General features: G+C 39.6%; 1 protein-coding gene across 19 annotated transcripts in view; it reads left to right on the forward strand.

Annotated features, from left to right (window-relative positions):
* plecb (plectin b) overlaps nucleotides 1-21,016 on the forward strand; it is a 246,872-nt gene that overhangs the window by 214,901 nt on the left and 10,955 nt on the right. For 9 of the 19 annotated variants that reach the window (XM_087286464.1, XM_087286465.1, XM_087286468.1 and 6 more), the window contains 9 exons: nucleotides 3,330-3,513; nucleotides 8,672-8,829; nucleotides 9,117-9,292; nucleotides 9,507-9,645; nucleotides 12,369-12,725; nucleotides 12,939-13,022; nucleotides 14,838-14,942; nucleotides 15,071-15,169; nucleotides 17,620-20,973. In XM_087286464.1, the coding sequence (XP_087142590.1) occupies nucleotides 3,330-3,513; nucleotides 8,672-8,829; nucleotides 9,117-9,292; nucleotides 9,507-9,645; nucleotides 12,369-12,725; nucleotides 12,939-13,022; nucleotides 14,838-14,942; nucleotides 15,071-15,169; nucleotides 17,620-20,973 (4,656 nt within the window). Of the gene's footprint in view, nucleotides 1-3,329; nucleotides 5,280-8,671; nucleotides 8,830-9,116; nucleotides 9,293-9,506; nucleotides 9,646-12,368; nucleotides 12,726-12,938; nucleotides 13,023-14,837; nucleotides 14,943-15,070; nucleotides 15,170-17,619; nucleotides 20,974-21,016 lie in introns of all 19 variants that reach the window. The other 10 variants (XM_087286470.1, XM_087286471.1, XM_087286475.1 and 7 more) reach the window with 2 other exon arrangements.

Consider the following 21,016-nt stretch of genomic DNA (forward strand, 5'->3'; position numbering starts at 1 on the left):
TAATTAACCTAGTTAATTAAGCCTTTAAATTGCATTTTAAACTGAACACTAGTATTTTGAAAATTATCAAGTAAAATCTTATGTAATTTGGTTGTCTGCACCAAACGCGACATGACAGAAACTTTTAATTACTGTCACATTCTTTTAAATATCACACCCAAAACTAAACGGTAAGGGTTGTAATCTAATTATTACATTTGTATCCTATTTAATATGATTATAGTACATAGGCTACTGATTGATTGATGTTGGTTTGCATTGAGTCAGTTTTGACTTTTTCAAACTGTGTTACAACACAGGCTCATTTTGAAAATGTAGCCCTATATACAGTTAAAGTCAGAATTATTAGCCCCTCTGAATTATTAGCGCCCCTGTTTATTTTTTTCCCCAATTTCTGTTCTGTTCTGGGAAGATTGTTTCAGCACATTTCTAAGCATAATATTTTTAAAAACTTATTTCTAATAACTGATTTATTTTATCTTTTCCATGATGACAGTAAATAATATTTTACTAGCTATTTTTCAAGACATTTCTATACAGCTTAAAGTGACATTTAAAGGCTTAACTAGGTTAATAAGGTGAACTAGACAGGTTATTGTAATTAGGCAAGTTATTGTACAACGATGGTTTGTTTTGTAGATTATCGAAAAAAATTAGCTTAAAAGGGCTAATAATTTTGTCCTTAAAATAGTGTTTAAAAAAATTAATAACTGCTTTTGTTCTTGCCCAAATAAAACAAATAAGACTTACCCCAGAAGAAAAAATATTATCATACATACTGTGAAAATTTCATTGCTCTGTTAAAAATCATTTGGGAAATATTTTAAAAAGAAAATAAAAATTAAAAGGGGCTAATAATTCTGACTTCAACTGTACATTTCTAGAGATCGCGAATTATGTAGCCAGAAGTACATATGGCTGCATTTCGGCTTTAAAACGAATGCTATGGGGCGGTATGACGCCGTTCCTTTTTGCGCTTACCAGCTGACTGCTTACCTCAATACAGACGGATTTCCCGCTGTTACTAGTTTGTCTAGTTAGCTCGCCATGTGCGTCAGCGGACTTGAGATGCAGAGAGAATTGGTGATTTCGAAAACATTATTGGTTGGGTTTAGGGAAGGAGGAGGGTGGGTCAGTCGATCGGTCATTCAGTCATTTAGTCAGTCAGTCAGTCGACAGCAACCTCTAGTGGATTTACACTAGAAGATCAGGCACGAATGGCACTCGCGAGAGAAATTTGAGATCTAAAAAGTGTACACAGCAACTTCTGGTGGATTTACCTGAGAACAGCAGGCACGAATGGCACTCGCGAGAGAAGTTTGAGATCTGAAAATGCATACACAGCGGCCTCTGGTGGATTTACGCAAGAAGAGCAGGCGTGAATGAAACTCGCGCAAGAAATTCGAGATCTGAAAAATCGTAAACAGCGGCCTTTAGTGGATTCACGAAAACAAAAACTGCAACAACAAAAACACATACCATACACATAGTATGCTTTCAGAATAAGCCTGGGTTGGCTAGTTACTTTAATTTGAAGATCTGAGGTAAATTATTTGCTTCTTTCAGTAGTATGGCAATAAAAATCATGTGAAATGGTGTTCAAACTCACATTAGTAGCATTTAATACTATATAAAGCACATAATCAGTACCTGAGGTGATCATTGTCATAGTAGTTTATGCTGTTGTTCAGCCGTGATGTCGCAGAAATAGAAACCGTTGTGCATCGCTGTGGCCGCAATTCGTTTTAACATGAAAAAGATACCACTATTATGTAGTAATTTATTACGATGCAATCATTTTAAAGCAGCTTAATAGGGATGAATAGGAATATAATGAGAGCATTATGCTACTCTAGTGCACTGCATTAAAATGTTCTTTAAATATTTTTAAGGCAGAACTTGTTATTGAAAGTTATTTGAGAAACCAAAAAAGGAATCACTGAATAACCTCTTTGAGATCCTTTTATATTTTGGAGCAAATAACTGTCCTCTGTACAGTAAACTATATGGATACTTACCTCTAACTCAGTAATGTGATTGTTAGGTCGCAGACTGGCTGAGTTATTTTTAGTAAACAGACAGTAAACAAGCAGAATTGCTTTATTGAATAAAAGGTCTTCAAGGGATTGCCTTGACAAATTGAAGTAAAGACAAGAAATGGCTGTATTAATGTCTTAGAATAGTTTTGCTACAGGTTGTCAATGCCAGACATATATAATTGTGCATATAGAATGTACAGTATTTCAAGCAATTTTGAATGAAGAATAACTAACTCAAGCCACTGTTATTATGCAGATTTCAATGCAGCTTAATAGGGATGAATATGAAAATAATGAACCAAGACTATACAGGTGTCATAAAGTACTGTGCAGTAAAGTTTAAAGTAAAAAAAATAATGTGTGTATTCATTTATTTATTAATTTAATTCATTTCTGTGAATACATGAACATCTATCTTTTATCACAATCTTAAACCTACCCATACCTTCAAAGCTATCCCTTACCATAAGCAACCCCTAAAGAAACACTCCACATTTTTTTAGAAATAGGCATACAGTATTTTTCTGCTCCCCTAAAGATAAACAATTATCATTTCGGAATCTATTCAGCTGATCTACAGGTCTGGCGTGAGCCCTTTTAGCTTAGCTTAGCATAGATCATGGAATTGGATTAGACCATTAGCATCTCGCTCAAAAAATAAAAATTAAATAGTTTAGAGAATATTCATATTCTTCTGTTGTTACGTTGTGTGCTAAGACTGAAAAATAAATAATATTATGCAGCACTGTTACCTAACTAGGGACTATTTTCAGGCTCTGCGTAATATTGTGCTGCTGCAGTCATGGTACGGCAGTAAAGCTCCTTGATTATTACACCAAAATGAAAGTATAGTTCAGGAACTTTTAATTGGTATTAGTACAAGATATACAGAACTACAGAAGAGTCAAGCTTTAAATATGAAAATTATCTAATCTCTTAGAATTTCTGAGCAAGATGCTAATGGTCTAATCCGATTAAATGATCTATGCTAAGCTAAGCTAAAAGTGATCAAGCCAGACTCGCCTGAATGAAACTCAACTCTACAACTCTATAGGAGTTTGTTTACTTAAACCGGGGTGTCCAAACTCGGTCCTGGAGGGTTCGAGTTTGGACACCCCTGCTTTAAACCTACCACTAAATCTATCCCTAATTTTAACCAAAGCTTTTTAGAAACAAAAGTCTGCAGTACATCATGCGATACAGTACATCTAAAAGCTGCTCTATGTTGATTGAGCTTAGGTGAGGGTTCATAAGTTCACATATTGAGTTTAATCTATGCATTTTGTTCAGTTCAAGACGATGAAGCCAGACGAGTACCGGCTGATCCTGAGGAACCTGCAGCTCCACTATCAGGACTTTCTCAAAGACAGAGAAGAGTCAAAGCTCTTCAATTCCAGTGACAACATGCAGATCGAGAGGGACTATAAGGAGACCACACAGCATTTTGACAACCTTTTGCGCACGCTGGAGAAAGGTACACACTAGTCACCACACACACAGAGAGATTTGTTCATATATCCATATGGGGACTTACACTGATGTACCGGGCATCCAGAAAGTATTCATAGCGTTTCACTTTTTCCACATTGTTTTATGTTACAGCCTTATTCTAAAATGGATTAAATAATGACAATGTGAAAAAAGTTTTTGAAATTGTTGCTAATTTATTAAAAATAAAAACCTTAGAAATCACATGCACATCAGTATTCACTGCCTTTGCTGTAAAGCTCTAGATTGAGCTCAGGTACATTCTGTTTTCACTGTTCATTCTTGATATGTTTTAGCAGCTTAATTGGAGATCACCTGTGGTAAATTCAGTTGATTGGACATGAATTGAAAAGGCATACACCTGTCTATATAAGGGCCCAGGGTTGACAGTGCATGTCAAAGCACAAACCAAGCATGAAGACAAAGGAATTGTCTGTAGACCTCCGAGACAGGATTGTCTCGAGACACAAGGCTGGGGAAGCAGAAACATTTCTGCTGTTCTGAAAGTTCTAATGAGCACGGTGGCAAGATGTTTGGACCACTGGGACTCTTCCTAGAGCTGGCCGGCCATCTAAGCTGAGTGATCGGGGGAGAAGGGCCTTAGTCAGGGAGGTGATCAATAACCTGATGGTCACTCTATCTGAGCTCCAGCGTTCTTCTATGGAGAGAGAAGAACTTTACAGAAGAACAACCATCTGTGCAGCAATCCACCAATCAGGCCTGTCTGGTAGAGCGGCCAGACGGAAGCCAATCCCCACCTGGAATTTGCCAAAAGGCATCTGAAGGACTCTCAGACCATAAGAAACTAAATTCTCTGCTCTGATGAGACTAAAATTTAACTCTTTTGGAGTAAATGCCAGGCGTTACATTTGGAGAAAACCAGGCACCCGCTCATTACCAGGCTAATACCATCCCTACAGTGAAGCATGGTGGTGGCAGCATTATGCTGTGGGGATGTTTTTCAGCAGCAGGAACTGAAAGAATAGTCAGGATAGAGGGAAAGATGAATGCAGCAATGTACAGAGACATCCTGAATGAAAACCTGCTTCAGAGTGCTCTTGACCTCAGACTGGGGAGACGGTTCATCTCAGACTGGGGAGGCGGTGTGCTTTGGGACAATGACCCAAAGCACACCGCCAAAATATCATGTGGCTTCACAACAACTCGGTGAATGGCCCAGCCAGAGCCCAGACCTAAGTTCACTGAACATTTCTGGAGAGATCTGAAAATGGCAGTACACCGTTGCTTCCCATCCAACCTGATAGAGCTTGAGAGGTACAGCAAAAAGGAATGGGCGAAAATTCCCAAAGACAGGTGTGCCAAGCTTGTGGCATCATATTCAAAAAGACTTGAGGATGTAATCGCTGCCAAAGGTGCATCAACAAAGTATTGAGCAAAGGCTGTGAATACTGATCTTCCTGTGATTTTTCAGGTTTTTTATTTTTAATAAATTTGCAAAAATTAAAAAAAAAAAAATTTTTTTCAAATTGTCATTAGGGGCTATTGTGTGTAGAATTTGGAGGAAATAAATGACTTTTATTCATTTTGGAATAAGGCTGTAACATAAAAAATGTGGGAAAAGTGAAGCGCTATCAATACTTTCCGGATGCACTGTAAATGATGTTTCTACTATAAAAACTGTATATTCTGCCCCTCTACCCCATGAGTATAGTTCATATTTTAGTTTTCTAAAATAAGCTTGGTGGGGTAACTGTTGAATTCACATTACAGGAGCCGCTGTCAGAGCACAGGGTGAGTCTGGATGAGATTAGTCCATGAATGAGCTGCTTTATTTATGTTTTGTCAGCATTTGTGCTTTGGATAGTCGTGCATCTCTACAGAGTGTGCATGTGTTGAGGGGGAAAAACATCCTGCAAATGATATGTTTCTGAGTCGAATTCATTCAGATTTGGGGTCATATTATAAAACATATCCAAATCCATTGAAAAAAATGTATTGACATTGTCCAAGATGTCCCCTTAAGATGTCTGCATCAATGCAAATGTATTATAAAGGATTTTTGCATACACAGGGAGCATGTTAAATGCAAGCAAAGTGTGTAGTTTAATGTTTCAAAAACATGTTTCTATTTGATAAATAATCTCCAAGATCATTCAGTGTAACAGATATAATTTATGTTGAAAATGACACACTTATCGTGACAAAAATTAAAGAATAAGTCATCATAGTAAACTGGATCATTTTGATGTGATTAAACACATTTTGCTGACAAATGGGTACATAGTTTTTGAAGTACAGTGGCAAGAGGTAAAGATTTTGAATGACAAATGATTTTGTATTATATTTTGTATTCATATTTTCTATATTTAGTATTTTGGAGCCGATATGTGAGTATTTATTAGAATGTTTTAATCTTTCATGAAATGATTCTGCTTTAAATTTGCCTGACATTACTTCTTTGACATAGAAACTATTGTTACACTGAATGACTTTATTTTTTAAGCCCTGAAATAGGCTTGAATTCTTCATGCACAGTATCGTTTTAATTTATTTATTTTTTGGTATGAAATATGAGCCACTAACACAGACTGAATGTGTGTGAAGTGACATGAATGTTGGCTGCAGCACACCAATGTTTCTTTAGTGTCACAGAGATATTGTTGATGGGTTTTAGTTTTGCATATAATTTGCAACACGGGCTCATTAGCCCCTTTCACACAGTGATACCGGTAAATATCCGGAAAATTTCCGGAACTACTTTACCGGTATATTAAAAAAAACGCTGTTCACACAGGCGAGGACGTTACGGAATTTTTCCGGAAAAGAGCATTCACACATCCATCGCAAAATGCCGGTAAATTCTGACATCATTAACCAGAAATGACCTCTAAACGGCTGCGCTTGTGTTTGTAAACATTTGACTACATCACAAACTCTTCGGATGGATCAGTATTGAGTACAACTCTAATGAAAACATAGGGAAACACTTTGATATGTGTGTGTGCTGGCGCTATGGGCGCTCACGGGCGCACGCAAAGCTTGAAGGTAAACAAACAACGGATTATCATAAACATTTTATCGATAATTATTTACACAGCATTAAGAAGGAACATAGAAACATTATCTGACTAACATCTAGCAGCTAAAGGTGTCTGGAAAAAATATTCAAAGGCTTTTATTCTCATAAACTGCGCGCACGTGAATGCGTCTGACTGTTGTGATTGGCTAAAGCAGGTGTCTCAAGTCAGCCCATTCTAGACGTGGACGCGCTTATTACGGTAATCTTCCTTCTGCATTCACACAGCGCAGCATTCCGGCAAATTGCCGGTAATGTTACAACTTCTCTTTCCGGAAAATAGCCAGAACAAATTTACCGGTATTTTCAAAAAGGGCCTGTTCACACATACAATCTTTCCGGAAAATTGCCGGTAATTTTCCGGAAAGGTCTGTATGTGTGAAAGGGGCTATTGTAAAAAGTTACCCCTGTATACATTTCTGGAGAGTGAATATTATGTAACCAGAGGTATGTATGGCTGCATTTCGTCTTTAAAATGAACGCTATGAGGTGGTATGGCGACGGCTTTTGATTCTTTTCGTGCTACTAGCTGACCACTTACCTGTGTATGGACGGCTTTTTTCACTGTTATCAGTTTGCCCAGTAGCTCGCCGTATACGTTGGCAGACTTAAGACGCAGAAAGGAGTTGACTGAAATGGTCAAAGAACGGTTCCATAAAGTAGGTAAAACAAAAACAAAAGGCAAAAAAATAAATAAATAAACAAGTAAATAACTGGTTGAGAATGTGGTAAAATCTGAAAACATGGTAAAAATCTAGCGCAAGATTTTCTTTTTCTGGATTGCTTTTGAAACTGTTGGTTGAGTTTAGCAAAGGGGGTGGGTGGGTCAATCGGTGCTTTTGAAAACAGGACTTAGGGAAAAAGGTGGGTGGGGATATCGTTCAGTCAGTCAGTTAGTTGACAGTGACCTCTGGTGGATTTATGCAAGAACAGCAGGCGCGAATGGTACTTCCAAGAGAAATTTGAGATTTCGGAAAGCATACACAGCGTCCTCTGGTGGATTTGTGAAAACAAAAACAGCAAAAAACGTAGCTCCTGGGACATATTTGGCACTCTCCATAAATGTATACAAGGATATGTGTCAATACTGAGCCTGTGTTGCAAGAAATGTTTTCAGTTTCCATTCTATTTCTGGCATTTTTAGTGGCATTTTATATTTATGATATTTGATGTCTCGTTTTTGTTTTGCTCAATTTATTACATCAAGTTAAAGATAAAATGACAAATAACAAAAAAAAAATCTATTTGCTGTATTAAACCTGATCTTATATGTAAATGAAACAATTTTATATTTTATTTTAGTGGCAAATTCAGACAATTTATGAACACGTACGATTTTAAAAAGAAGGCATGGCACCAAACCCCACTCCTAAACTCAACCGTAACTAGGGGATGAGCAAACTGTGGTAAAATTAAAAAATGAGATGGTACAAATTCATATGAATTAGCCTCTAAATCTAAAAGTTCTGAATTGGTGTGATATAGCAATGAATTTTTTCATATATGAATTATTAGCCCCCGTGTATATTACAGAAAGAAGATTTTTTTCAACACATTTCTGAACATAATAGTTTTAATAGCTAATTTCTAATAATTTCTTTTATCTTTGCTGCGATGACAGTACATAATATTTTACTAGATGTTTTTTCAATATACTAGTATTCAGCCTAAAGTGACATTTTAAGGATTAACTTGGTTAATTAGGCATTGTTCTGTAAACAATAGGAAAAAAAAAAACAATTGCTTAATGGGGCTAATATTATAGACCGTAAAATGCTTTTAAAAAAATTAAAAAAGTGCTTTTATTCCAGCCGAAATAAATCAAATAAGACTTTCTCCAGAAGAAAAAAATATTACAGGAAGTACTGTGATAAATTCCTTGCTCTGTTAAACATCATTTGGAAAATATTTGAAAAAAAAAATTTTTCACAGAAGGGCGAATAATTTTGACTTCAACTGTATTTTATTTCAAGTGACAAAAATGGTCATAGTTTTATTGTTGTGGTTTCAGTGAACCGTGCCGTTCACATATGACAGGAGAGATAAAGTGTTGATTTTGGTTTAGTTTTGATGGAAAATAATCCTAACAGAGGTTTTCTCTTCACAGGTGAGCAGGATGAATCTGTGTGCAAGTCGTACATCACCCAAATCAAAAACCTGCGTCTGCAGATCGAGGACTGTGAGTCTCGAACGGTGGCTCGTATCCGACAGCCTGTGGATAAAGATCCACTCAGAGACTGCATTCAGAAAACTGCTGACCAGAAGGTACGACAGAAACATGCACTCCTAATAATAATACTAACAAAACAATTGTTTTTTTTATCTCATGTATAAAAGTAGTTCCCAGAGATGTGTTGCGGCTGGAAGGGTATCTGCTGTGTAAAGCATATGCTGAATAAGTTGGCGGTTTATTCCACTGTGGCGATCCTGGATTAATAAAGGGATTAGGCCGAAAAGAAAATGAATTAATGAATGTATACAAGTATGATTTGACAATTAAAAAATTAGACTGCATGTTTGTGATATTTGGCTTTTGTGTATCTCTTCAACAGAAAGTGCACGTGGAGTTGGACGGCATCAAGAAGAACCTGAATAAAGTGTCTGAGAAAGCAGAGGAGGTGCTGTCCTCCGCGGATCAGTCCAGTGCTCCAGTCCTGCGCTCAGAGCTGGACATCACCCTGCAGAAGATGGATCAAACTTACAACCTGTCTTCCATCTACCTGGAGAAGTATGAACCGCTCTCATTTCTGTGCACAAATACACTGTTCACAGTACCAGTGGCATTATATCATATTTATAACCACATCTTAGGATAGTGGGGATTGTGAGTCACCGGCATTGCTATTTTAGGGGTAGTGGACTAAAACGTTTGTAAACCTCTGCTCTAATTAATAAAAAAGTCCTTAATGATGTATAAGATGAAACAACACCTTACTCTGCAGGCTGAAGACAATAGAGGTGGTGATCCGCAACACACAAGGGGCAGAAGATGTTGTGAAGAAATATGAGAATCGCCTGCGTGAGGTTCATACAGTTCCTACAAACGTGCAGGAGGTGGAGAACTACTGCTCAGAGCTCAAGGTAACGTGGGGGGTAATACATTTACATTTAGTCATTTAGCAGATGCTTCTGTCCAAAGCAACTTACAATTGAGGAGGTATTCAGCGATTCAACAAGAAGAGGCAATACAAACAAGTGCTAGTTATTCAAAGTAACTTGTTTGTGTTCAGAGATTTTTGTGCTAGAGTAGGAGTTTTTTTTTTTTGAGAGAGAGAGAAGGAGAGAAAGACAATGCTTCTTATAGGTGGTTTTGGTATTATTCATCGGGGTTCAGGTGTTCTCAGAAGAGATGGGTTTTTAATTGTCATTTGAAGGATACCTGCAAATCCACAGTCCAATTGGGGATGGGAATATCATTCCACCAGCGTGGAACAGTGAATGAAAAGGTTTTGGAAAGTGATTTATTGCCTCTCTGTGATGGCACCACAAGGTGGTGCTCATACTCTGACTGAAGGCTCCTGGAGGGGATATAGACCTTCAGGAGCAGGAGGAGGTAAGTGCCAGTGGCTGTCCTGTTCATCAGTGATTCAAAGGCGCATGCAACGCACGTAGCTGTGCATTTATACTTCTGCGCGCTGTCTCTGTTGGTCTGCAATAACACTTCCGAAACGCTAGTTGGCAGTGAAGTGTTAATGTTCCTCTGTGTCGAGTTTCTTCGCTGGTGTTTTGTTCTTTCTAACCGCTTCCGGGATGTACAAGTGGCTCAAACTCGCTCATTTTGAGGCAGGAACCGGCGGACGTGCAACAACTTTAACTATAAGGTAAACACAAAACAAAACTTTCCATCCGGAGCTCCTTCACGGGACTCCACACCCGTCGCGCGGCTCTCGGTCCCTACCAGACTCGTCAGCGCTACCAAGCCGACCAATCACAGAGCTTTCGCTATGCATCGTTACGACGTTACATTTTTTGAGAGGTGCACGTCAGCAACGCCGACGGCCACGGCGTAGGGCTATGTATCAGCGCCATAGCATACGCGTGTGCTTAATGCAGAAGTATAAATCAGCCCTAACGCTCTAGCTCATCTAGTCTTCAATGAGCTAAAGAAAGCCCATACACTGCCCCTCTTTGGGCCCTATCATACACCCGGCGCAGTGTGGCGCAAGGCGCGGCGCAATAGTCTTTTGGTAGTTTCAGCTTGGCGCAAGAGTCGTTTTGAGGCAAATGCATTTGCGCTCAGATGTGCACCCATAGGCGTTCTGGTCTAAAAAGGGAGGCGTTCTGAGGCGGACCGCTGGCGCGTTGCTATTTTGAGAAACTATAATAGATTTTTCATTAGACCAAAACAAACCCGGTCTAAACTCCGGCGCAGAGTTGCACCTCGCTTACACACTGCTTAATACGCACAAGAGAGCAATAGGCAAATATCTTTACATATGAAAAAATTTAAAATATTAAGTATATATATATAGGATATAATAAGAATAGATATAGAATATAAATATAAAGGATTAAAGTATTACAAAACATTTTCTAGCCTACAAAAATATGAACAATTACTGCTTTTATGTCTTCTTCATCTCGGGAGGCTTTTTCAGTTCATTCATAACAATTTGCTTTTGTATAATGTTATTATTATTAGCAGTATTATTTATTATATCTATATTTATATTTGTTTTATTAAAAACAAGCTCAGATTTGCCCACCTGTCAGGTTTTAGACCATATGTGGCACAGCATGTGTTTTAGGATATAACTCAGGTTTTTGATCACATTTTGTTATTATTATTCATTTATTAGTTTGCTGGAAATTAGAACTGAATTTAGAAATAGTTTTGAAACGAATATTTGCGCTTAACAAACAAAAGTTTTTATTTATCGACTAATTGATGTCTGTGTGTAAAGGTTTCCCTATCCAAGAGCGAATGTGAAAGTAGATCCATTATCTCTCATTCTCACGCAGTAGATGCTCAGTTTAACAGTTTTCTGTTAAAAAACTGTCAACTGTTCACTGTTTGCTTGTGAAATGCTAATTTTTTCCACTTAGACTTACTTTGCGTCCTGTAAATAGCGAATGCGCTCTTGGCGCGACGAAGCTGGGTCTTAAAGGGAATGGGAGATGAGACTCTGATTGGTTTATTCTCAAAACACATCTATAACTCATTAAGAAAATAAACTCAACCCTTTTAGACCATGCGCCACGGCGCAAGGCAGATTTCCCGTCCTAAAATTAGCAAAAACGCGTCCTGACACGCCCTGAAAACGTTTGCGCCCTGCGTTTTGCGCTCTGCGCATGGACCGTCAAAATAGAGCCCTTTATCTCTCTGCATTGGTTACCGGTTGAAGTGCGGATCAAGTTTAAATCACTGATGTTTGCTTACAGAACAGCCACTGGCAGTGCACCCTCTTACTTCCACCTGCTCCTGAAGGTCTACATCCCCTCCAGGAGCCTCTGGTCAGGGAGGGAGCACTGCCTTGTAGAGAGGTTATAGGTCACTTTGCAAAACCTTTTCATTCACTGTTCCTCGCTGATGTAATGATCTTCCCATCCCCACTCGGACTGCGGATTCACTGGTATCCATCATACAACATCTAAACACCCATCTCTTCAGAGAACACCTGAACCCCGGTGAATAGTCTTAGTATTCAACATTCAAAGTTTATTTCAGCATTCAAGCAGCGATTGGGAAATCAAATTTTACAGGGGGGATAACACTTTTTTCTTCAGCTGTATATATATTGTGTGATGTAGTTATATGATTTATATGTAGTGATGAAGTCTGCTTGTTGGTGGTGTGTGTTCAGACGATGCGTGTGGACGCAGAGAAGCAGCGGCCGGTGTTTGACGATATGGAGGGTGAGCTGGCCAAGGCCTCAGCGGTTAGCCAGCGAATGGTCCAGATCCACACGGAGCGGGACGCTGAGCTGGAGCACTACAGACAGATGCTGGGCAGCCTGCAGGATCGCTGGCGGGCCGTCTTCGCCCAGATGGACCTGCGGCAGCGGGAGCTCGAGCAGCTCGGCCGGCAGCTGGGCTACTACAGGGAGAGCTACGACTGGCTCATCCGCTGGATCGCAGATGCTAAACAGCGGCAGGAGAAGATCCAGGCTGTGCCTATAATAGACAGCAAGACCCTTAAAGAACAACTGGCACAGGAGAAGGTACTGAAGAGCTTTCCTTTCCCTCAAGCTGCTCTCACATTAAAATACTGTAGTAGTATAGCAATCATTACAGCGTTTTTGAAGCATTCAATACTCTATTACAAGATGAAACATATAGTATTTACAACTCTTTGTTAATGAATTCTACAGCATACAGTAATTTTAACTACTTGATAAACTGTAATAAGTATATGCTATAATTTTCTTTTACAGAAACTTCTTGAAGAAATTGAGAAAAACAAAGACAAAGTTGACGAGTGTCAGAAATATGCCAAAAACTACATCGATACCATTAAGGTAAGAAACAGCTGCAGAGACATTATGTACAGTTTATGACACAATCAAGAACTGCAGCTGCATTTGAAGCTTTATCTATTATTTTCCTTAAACTAGAATGACACAACAAATTTACAGTAGATTTACAGTAGACTAAATCCTATAGGGTGGGCGAGGCAGTGGCGCAGTTGGTAGTGCTGTCGCCTCACAGCAAGAAGGTCGCTAGGTCGCTGGTTCGATCCCCGGCTCACTTGGCGTTTCTGTGTGGAGTTTGCATGTTCTCCCTGCCTTCGCGTGGGTTTCCTCCGGGTGCTCCGGTTTCGCCGGACATGCGGTTCAGGTGAATTGGGTTGGCTAAATTGTCCGTAGTGTATGAGTGTGTGTTTGAATGTGTGTGTGGATGTTTCCCAGAGATGGGTTGCGGCTGGAGGGCATCCGCTGCGTAAAAACTTGCTGGATAAGTTGGCGGTTCATTCCGCTGTGGCGACCAGGGATTAATAAAGGGACTAAGCCGGCAAGAAAATGAATGAATGAATGAATAAATCCATTAGTAATGTAAATTAATTCAAAATGTTTAAGGGTGCTTTCGCATCTAGACCTTTGTTTCGGAACCTGGCACATTTCCCCAGTAATCGTGGTTCGTTTGGCATATGGAAATCCAGCAATCTTCCTCTGATCTGCGGAAAAACAATCAGTCCAAGACCGCCTGAATAAGGTGGTCTCAGCTCGATTGAAGCGAACTCTGGAGCGGATCGATTGTAATGAGAAAGCAATACGATACAATGAACTAATGAACCAGAATATATCACAGTGTATTATGGATATGTATTAGGCATATATGGTTATATGAAGAGAGAATTCTGAGTAGGGCGGGATGTCATCTCCACCACTAATTGTGCGTTTCAGAACAAATACGAAAGGGAAAGCATCCTGAACTATTAACGAGAGCTGTTAATCCGTTTGGAAAATTGACCTAACTGCAGTCTTGGTTTATCTGTTATTTCTCTCTTTAACGTAACGCGTATATATAGTTCTAGCCAACGACTATGGATGAGAAAGTCTTGCCTCTGATTTATATTTGGTAACGATGTCTGGGTGTCACCATTCAAAGTTAAAGTGCAGCTTTTTGCTTATAATGTCTTATCGCTCTTCATCATAAATTAAAATAAGGACGCATGACAGCTGAGCGGGACTCTGAAAAATAAACTGTGGAACTCTGACTAATGTGACGAGAGTTTACTCACACGTGACTTGTTTTAGCTATTTTGGTCCTTTTAGAAACTTTGCCGTGTGAACGCAAACCGCAAGTGCAACATTGTAACAATTTAAATCCCTGTTTCAGAACAAAACAATCGATCTTCATGTGTGAAAGCACTTTAAATTTGATGGGAAACATTTGATTCAGTACTAATAGTTGTTTAACTTATTGTTAAACTTTTGAAACCACTAACATTTTTCACCATTCTGTGCTTTAGCTCAAGATGCTAACATCAACTAGACAACACATGGTGTGTCTAATACTCAGTGTTATGTATTTTTAATCATATTATTGATTTTAGAAAGTGAATGTGAAATTCACTGAAATATCACAGTAACAGAGTTGACAAATAATTAATCTTCTCTTGGTGAATCCTTAACATTTTGTAAAAATGACTGAGAGAAGAATATTGACATGCCAAAAAAACAGATAACTCGGCATAATTTGTGTTGTTATTCAACACTGTTCATTAAAATGCTTGTTTTTATTTAGGAGACGCAAAATCTACCTCCAAGTCTGTAAATTTGTAATTGTTTACAATTTGTTTTTTGTGGTGTTACGTTTTTTGTTTCCTCCAGGACTATGAACTCCAATTAGTTGCCTACAAAGCTCAAGTCGAACCTCTGACTTCACCTTTGAAGAAAACCAAGATGGAGTCTGCTTCTGATAACATCATTCAAGAGGTTAGAGAAGGCTAATTTACATTAGCAGTTTTTGAAATCTCTTGTTTGCATAGATTAATGTGGTTTTATATCTTGTATAACAGTACATCCAACCAACTGATTTCATCTGAATGTTTTTTTCACCATAGTATGTAACTCTGAGAACCCGCTATAGTGAACTGATGACTCTGACCAGTCAGTACATCAAGTTCATCACGGACACGCAGCGCCGCCTGGAGGACGAGGAGGTGCGTGACACCAGGGGTCCCAGTTCATACCAGACTAACTCAACACACTAACATTAACCAACCCAACCAACCACACTCATCAGAAACAAATCATCTAGATATACTTAATGTATGGGTGACTCTACTGTATATTTATTCTGTGCCATTTTGTAAACAAATACCTGCAAATGCAGTCTTTTCCAAATTATGTTTGGCTTAAAAACATTTAGAGTCTAAAGCACATGGCGCAAATACATTAAATGGCGTGTCCAAATCCACTTTTGCTATTTTAGGGATAGAAAAATACAGTCTGCACTCTGGCGCATGGTCTAAAAGGGTTGTGCAAATTCTCTTAATGAGTTATGGGTGTGTTTTGAACATAACATTTAGAACCAATCAAAGTCTCATCTCCCGTTCCCTTTAAGAGTCAGTTGCGTCACGCCATGGGGCATTTGCTATTTACATGGCGAATTTTGTAAGTGGATAAACTGAACTATTCACTAGCAAGAAAACAGTTTAACAGACCATCTGCAGCGAGAGGATAAAGAACGAGCCTCCTCCAATCGGCCTTTTTGCTTTCTCTTTACTTTTACTCTTTAGTCCTTTCCTTTCATGGATAGGGAAATGGTGGAAACTCTTCACTGAAGACATCCATTAGCCTACATATTTAATTTCGTTTGTTGTGCAAAGATTTGTTTCAAAACTATTTCTAAAATCAGTTCTAATTTCCAGCAAAACCAATAAATGAACAATAATAATGAAGTGTTGTCAAAAAGTTAGAGTTAAAGAGTTATATCCAAACACACATCCTATTCTTATGCCCCGTATGGTGATGAATACGTCTCCAAAACCCGACACGTGGACAAATCTAAACTTAAAACTCGTGCCATAATCGTGCCATACACATCTTGTGCCTTATTGCGCCAGGAGTATGAGAGGGCCCTAAGTGTTAATAATCAACTTTAACTTTACCATGTTAATTTTTTTCAAAAAGTAGAATAGCTCATATTGATTAATACGTGGATAAATCTCCGATACTTATTTGAGAATATACCAGCAGAAAATGCCATTCCATTATCACACAGAATCTGATACACACTAAAGAAAGCAAGTTGTATGAGGCCCTACTTTTTCCTATATACTTCTCTCTTTTCTCACAACTGAATGTCTTTCAAACCCTAACCTTTGATTTCTTTACCTCTCTTAACTGCTTGCCAGTGCTTTGTCTTGATGATTGCTTGATCTTTTTTGGGCTCTAAAGAGGTAAAACTTTTCACTATGCTCTAGCAATTCCATATCCATTTTCCATTATCCCTATTTATAAATATTCTGCATTTCCTTCCATCAGGATTATATGATTTAGCCTTTTGTTTGTAATGTTATTGTGCTTTTGTTGTGAATATCTGATTCTCATAGCTTATAACAATTGATCGCTGTAAATTTAATTGATTTAACTGGTCTTCGTACAGTAAATGTATGCAAGTGGTAGATTTATTTTATTTTTATGTCTTTCCTTTAAACTATAATTTAATATTAAACAGTGTATTGTACAGTATGAATAACATTCTTTGAGAATCAGATTCCTGATATTCGTTTTTTATATTTCAATGCAATAAAAACCTGCATCTGCTTGTCTGCTTAAATGTCTACTCTTAACAGCTATTGCTTACTTTCCATAGCTGTGAAATACATGCTTTAGTTTTTTCTGTTCTTCTCATTTTCCCCCTCTCCTAACAGCGATATATCTTTAGAAAAACTGGTGTTGTTGTCACACTTAAAAGTTTGTATTGATTGTGTGTTCGCTTTTCATACAGTCATGTAGGTCATAGCCACAACATATCGATTATAACATACTATTAGACATTTTTAAAAACTGTTTGTTTAACGGGAATGCAGTAACTGGTCTTTAGAGTGCCAGCTTTTGGGAACTTCTACCTTGCATGTAGTGAGAATGTAGTGTTTTGAAGCAATGTCTTGTGTCACCATACATTAATTATATCATGTTACCATAACCCGAATAATTGCATATGTCAGTATTTTTTTTTACTATTGATTTACCTTAACCCATTTGTTATGTTTGCATCATAATCTTTGTGCTTAACAATAACCATAACACTAAAAGAAATAGTTCACTGTAAAATGAAAAGTCATCTCATCATTTGCTTATCCTTATGTTTTTCCAAACCCCAAATGTTTTTCTTTCTTCCATGGAGCACAAATGTAGCTTGACGTCTTGTTTTCATTTAGTGGTATTATGAAGATGTGACAAGATCTTCTTATAAAAAGAACCTGTTGTGCTCCATGGAAAAGGGAAATAACAGAGAATTCATATAATGCAAAGGCATCAAGGTTTGGACTGACAGTGAGCAAATAATGGCAACCTTTTCATCTTTAAGTAAACTATTCCTTAACACCCCGTCATGCTTGATCTTAATCATAATTTTCTTTACCATTTACTTCCACTAATACAGAAAGCTGCTGAGAAACTAAAAGCTGAAGAGAGGAAAAAAATGGCTGAGATGCAGGCAGAGTTAGACAAACAGAAGCAGCTAGCTGAAGCTCATGCCAAGGCCATTGCCAAAGCGGAAAAAGAGGCACAAGAGCTCAAGCTCATGATGCAGGAGGAGGTTAGCAAGCGAGAGTTTGTTGCAGTGGATGCTGAAAGGCAAAAGCAGAACATCCAGCTGGAGCTACATGAGCTCAAAAACCTCTCTGAGCAACAAATAAAATCAAAGAGTCAGCAAGTGGAAGAGGCTCTGCAAAGTCGTGTCAAAATAGAGGAAGAGATTCGCATCATAAGACTTCAGTTGGAAACTACGATGAAGCAGAAATCCACTGCACAGGAGGAGCTGATGCAGCTTAGAAGCAAAGCTGCTGAGGCGGAGAGACTTCGCAAAGCCGCTCAGGAGGAAGCCGAAAAACTTCGCAAGCAAGTTAATGAGGAGACCCAGAAGAAGCGGATAGCAGAGGAAGAGTTAAAACTGAAGTCTGAAGCAGAGAAAGAGGCTGCCAGGCAGAAGCAAAAAGCTCTGGATGATCTTGATAAGCTCAAGATGGAGGTGGATGAGGCCGAGAGACACATGAAGCAGGCCGAGATTGAGAAAGAGCGACAAATCAAACTCGCTCAAGATGCTGCTCAGAAAAGTGCATCGGCTGAGCTTCAGAGCAAGCGCATGTCCTTTGTCGAAAAGACATCTAAACTAGAAGAGTCACTTAGAGAGAAGCATGGGACTGTCATTCAACTGCAGGAGGAAGCAGAACGCCTCAAAAAGCAGCAGGAGGAGGCAGACAAGGCAAGGGAGGATGCTGAGAAAGAGCTTGAAAAATGGAGACAAAAAGCCAATGAGGCTCTTCGACTAAGGCTCCAGGCAGAGGAAGAAGCCCACAAAAAGACTCTTGCCCAGGAAGATGCGGAAAAACAGAAAGATGAGGCTGAGCGTGAGGCTAAAAAACGGGCCAAAGCTGAAGAGTCTGCCCTGAAACAGAAAGACATGGCTGAGCAAGAGCTTGAGCGGCAGAGGAAGCTGGCAGAAAGCACAGCACAGCAGAAGCTCTCTGCCGAACATGAGCTAATTCGCTTGAGGGCTGATTTTGATCATGCCGAGCAGCAGAGATCTCTGCTTGAAGATGAACTATACCGTCTTAAGAGTGAGGTCAGTGCTGCAGAGCAGCAGCGCAAGCAGCTTGAAGATGAGCTTTCCAAAGTTAGAAGTGAAATGGAAGTGCTTTTGCAGCTTAAGTCTAAAGCTGAAAAAGATAGCATGTCTACCACTGAAAAGAGCAAACAGCTCTTGGAAGCTGAAGCTGGTAAACTGAGGGATCTTGCAGATGAAGCAGCCAAGCTTCGTGCCATTGCTGAAGAGGCAAAAAGGCAGAGGCAGGTGGCTGAGGAGGAAGCTGCACGACAGAGAGCAGAAGCAGAAAGAATTCTCAAGGAGAAACTCGCTGCCATTAATGAAGCTACTCGCTTGAAAACTGAGGCAGAGATAGCCCTTAAAGAAAAGGAGGCCGAAAACGAACGTCTGCGAAGGAAAGCTGATGATGAGGCTTACCAGAGAAAGGCTCTTGAAGATCAGGCAAGCCAGCACAAGCAAGACATTGAGCAAAAGATCAATCAGCTCAAGAAATCCTCCGAAATGGAATTAGACAGGCAGAAAACAATTGTGGATGAAACTCTTAAACAGAAAAGAATAGTTGAAGAGGAGATTCGCATCTTGAAACTTAACTTTGAGAAGGCTTCATCCGGCAAGCTTGATTTGGAGCTTGAACTGAATAAACTGAAGAATATTGCAGATGAAACGCAACAAAGCAGACTGCGAGCAGAAGAAGAAGCTGAGAAACTACGTAAGCTTGCCCTCGAGGAGGAAAACAGAAGAAGGGAGGCTGAAGAAAAACTGAAAAAAATTACTGCTGCAGAACAGGAGGCAGCTCGACAGCGCCAAGCTGCCCAAGACGAAGTAGAGCGCCTTAAGAAGAAAGCTGATGAGGCTAGAAAGCAAAAAGAAGATGCTGATAAAGAAGCGGAGAGGCAAATATATGCTGCCAAAGAGGCTGCAGAGAAAGCAATTACAGCTGAACAGCAAGTCCAGAGTGTTCTTGTTCAGCAGAAGGAGGACAGCCTGGTACAGAAAAAGCTCAAAGAGGAGTTTGAGAAAGCCAAAAGGCTTGCCCAAGAGGCAGAAAAAGCCAAAGAAAAAGCAGAGAAAGAGGCTGCCCTCCTCCGTCAACAAGCAGAAGATGCAGAGCGTCAGCGCCAGACTGCTGAAGTTGAGGCAACCAACCAGGCTAAAGCCCAAGAGGAAGCAGAGAGACTCCGAAAGGACGCAGAGCTAGAGGCAGAAAAGCGAGCCCAAGCTGAGGCAGCAGCACTGAAACAAAAACAGATTGCTGATGAAGAAATGGCTAGGCACAAGAAGCATGCAGAGCAGACACTTAAGCAGAAGTCTCAGGTGGAGCAAGAGCTTGCTAAAGTTAAACTGCGGTTAGATGAGACTGATAAACAGAAGAGTGTTCTAGATGAAGAGCTTCATCGACTGAAGGATGAGGTCGGTGACGCTGTTAAACAGAAAGCCCAGGTAGAGGAGGAACTATTCAAAGTCAGGATTCAAATGGAGGAGCTCATCAAGCTCAAGCTCAGAATTGAGCAAGAGAATCAGCGTCTCATCCAGAAGGACAAAGATAATACTCAAAAATTCTTGGCCGAGGAGGCTGAGAACATGAAAAAGCTGGCTGAGGAGGCTGCCAGGCTAAGCATTGAGGCCCAGGAAACTGCTCGAATGAGACACATCGCAGAGACTGACCTTGCTGAGCAAAGAGCTCTTGCTGAAAAGATGCTTAAAGAAAAGATGCAAGCCATTCAGGAGGCGTCTAAGCTTAGAGCAGAGGCAGAAATGTTACAGAGACAGAAGGACCTTGCTCAAGAGCAAGCTCAAAGGCTACTTGAAGACAAACAACTGATGCAACAACGGCTCAAGGAGGAAACTGAAGGCTTCCAAAAATCATTGGAGGCTGAACGCCGAAGACAGTTGGATATAGCAGCTGAGGCAGAGAGACTTAGACTTCAGGTGTCCCAGCTCAGTGATGCACAGTCTAGAGCTGAGGATGAAGCCAAGAGGTTCAAGAAGCAGGCAGATGATATTAGTGCACGGCTGCATGAGACAGAGCTTTCCACCAAAGAGAGAATGACAGTTGTTGAAAAATTGGAAATACAAAGACTGAGCAGTACCAGAGAAGCTGATGACTTACGCAAAGCCATAGCTGATCTTGAAAACGAGAAGGCAAAATTGAAAAAAGATGCCGAAGATTTACAGAAAAAGTCTAAAGAGGTATTGTGTTAAAGATGGCATAAATTGCTGCTTATGTCATTGT

This window comes from Danio rerio, chromosome 16, assembly GCF_052040795.2.
Source record: "Danio rerio strain M-AB ecotype USA chromosome 16, GRCz13ab, whole genome shotgun sequence".
NCBI lineage: Eukaryota > Metazoa > Chordata > Actinopteri > Cypriniformes > Danionidae > Danio > Danio rerio.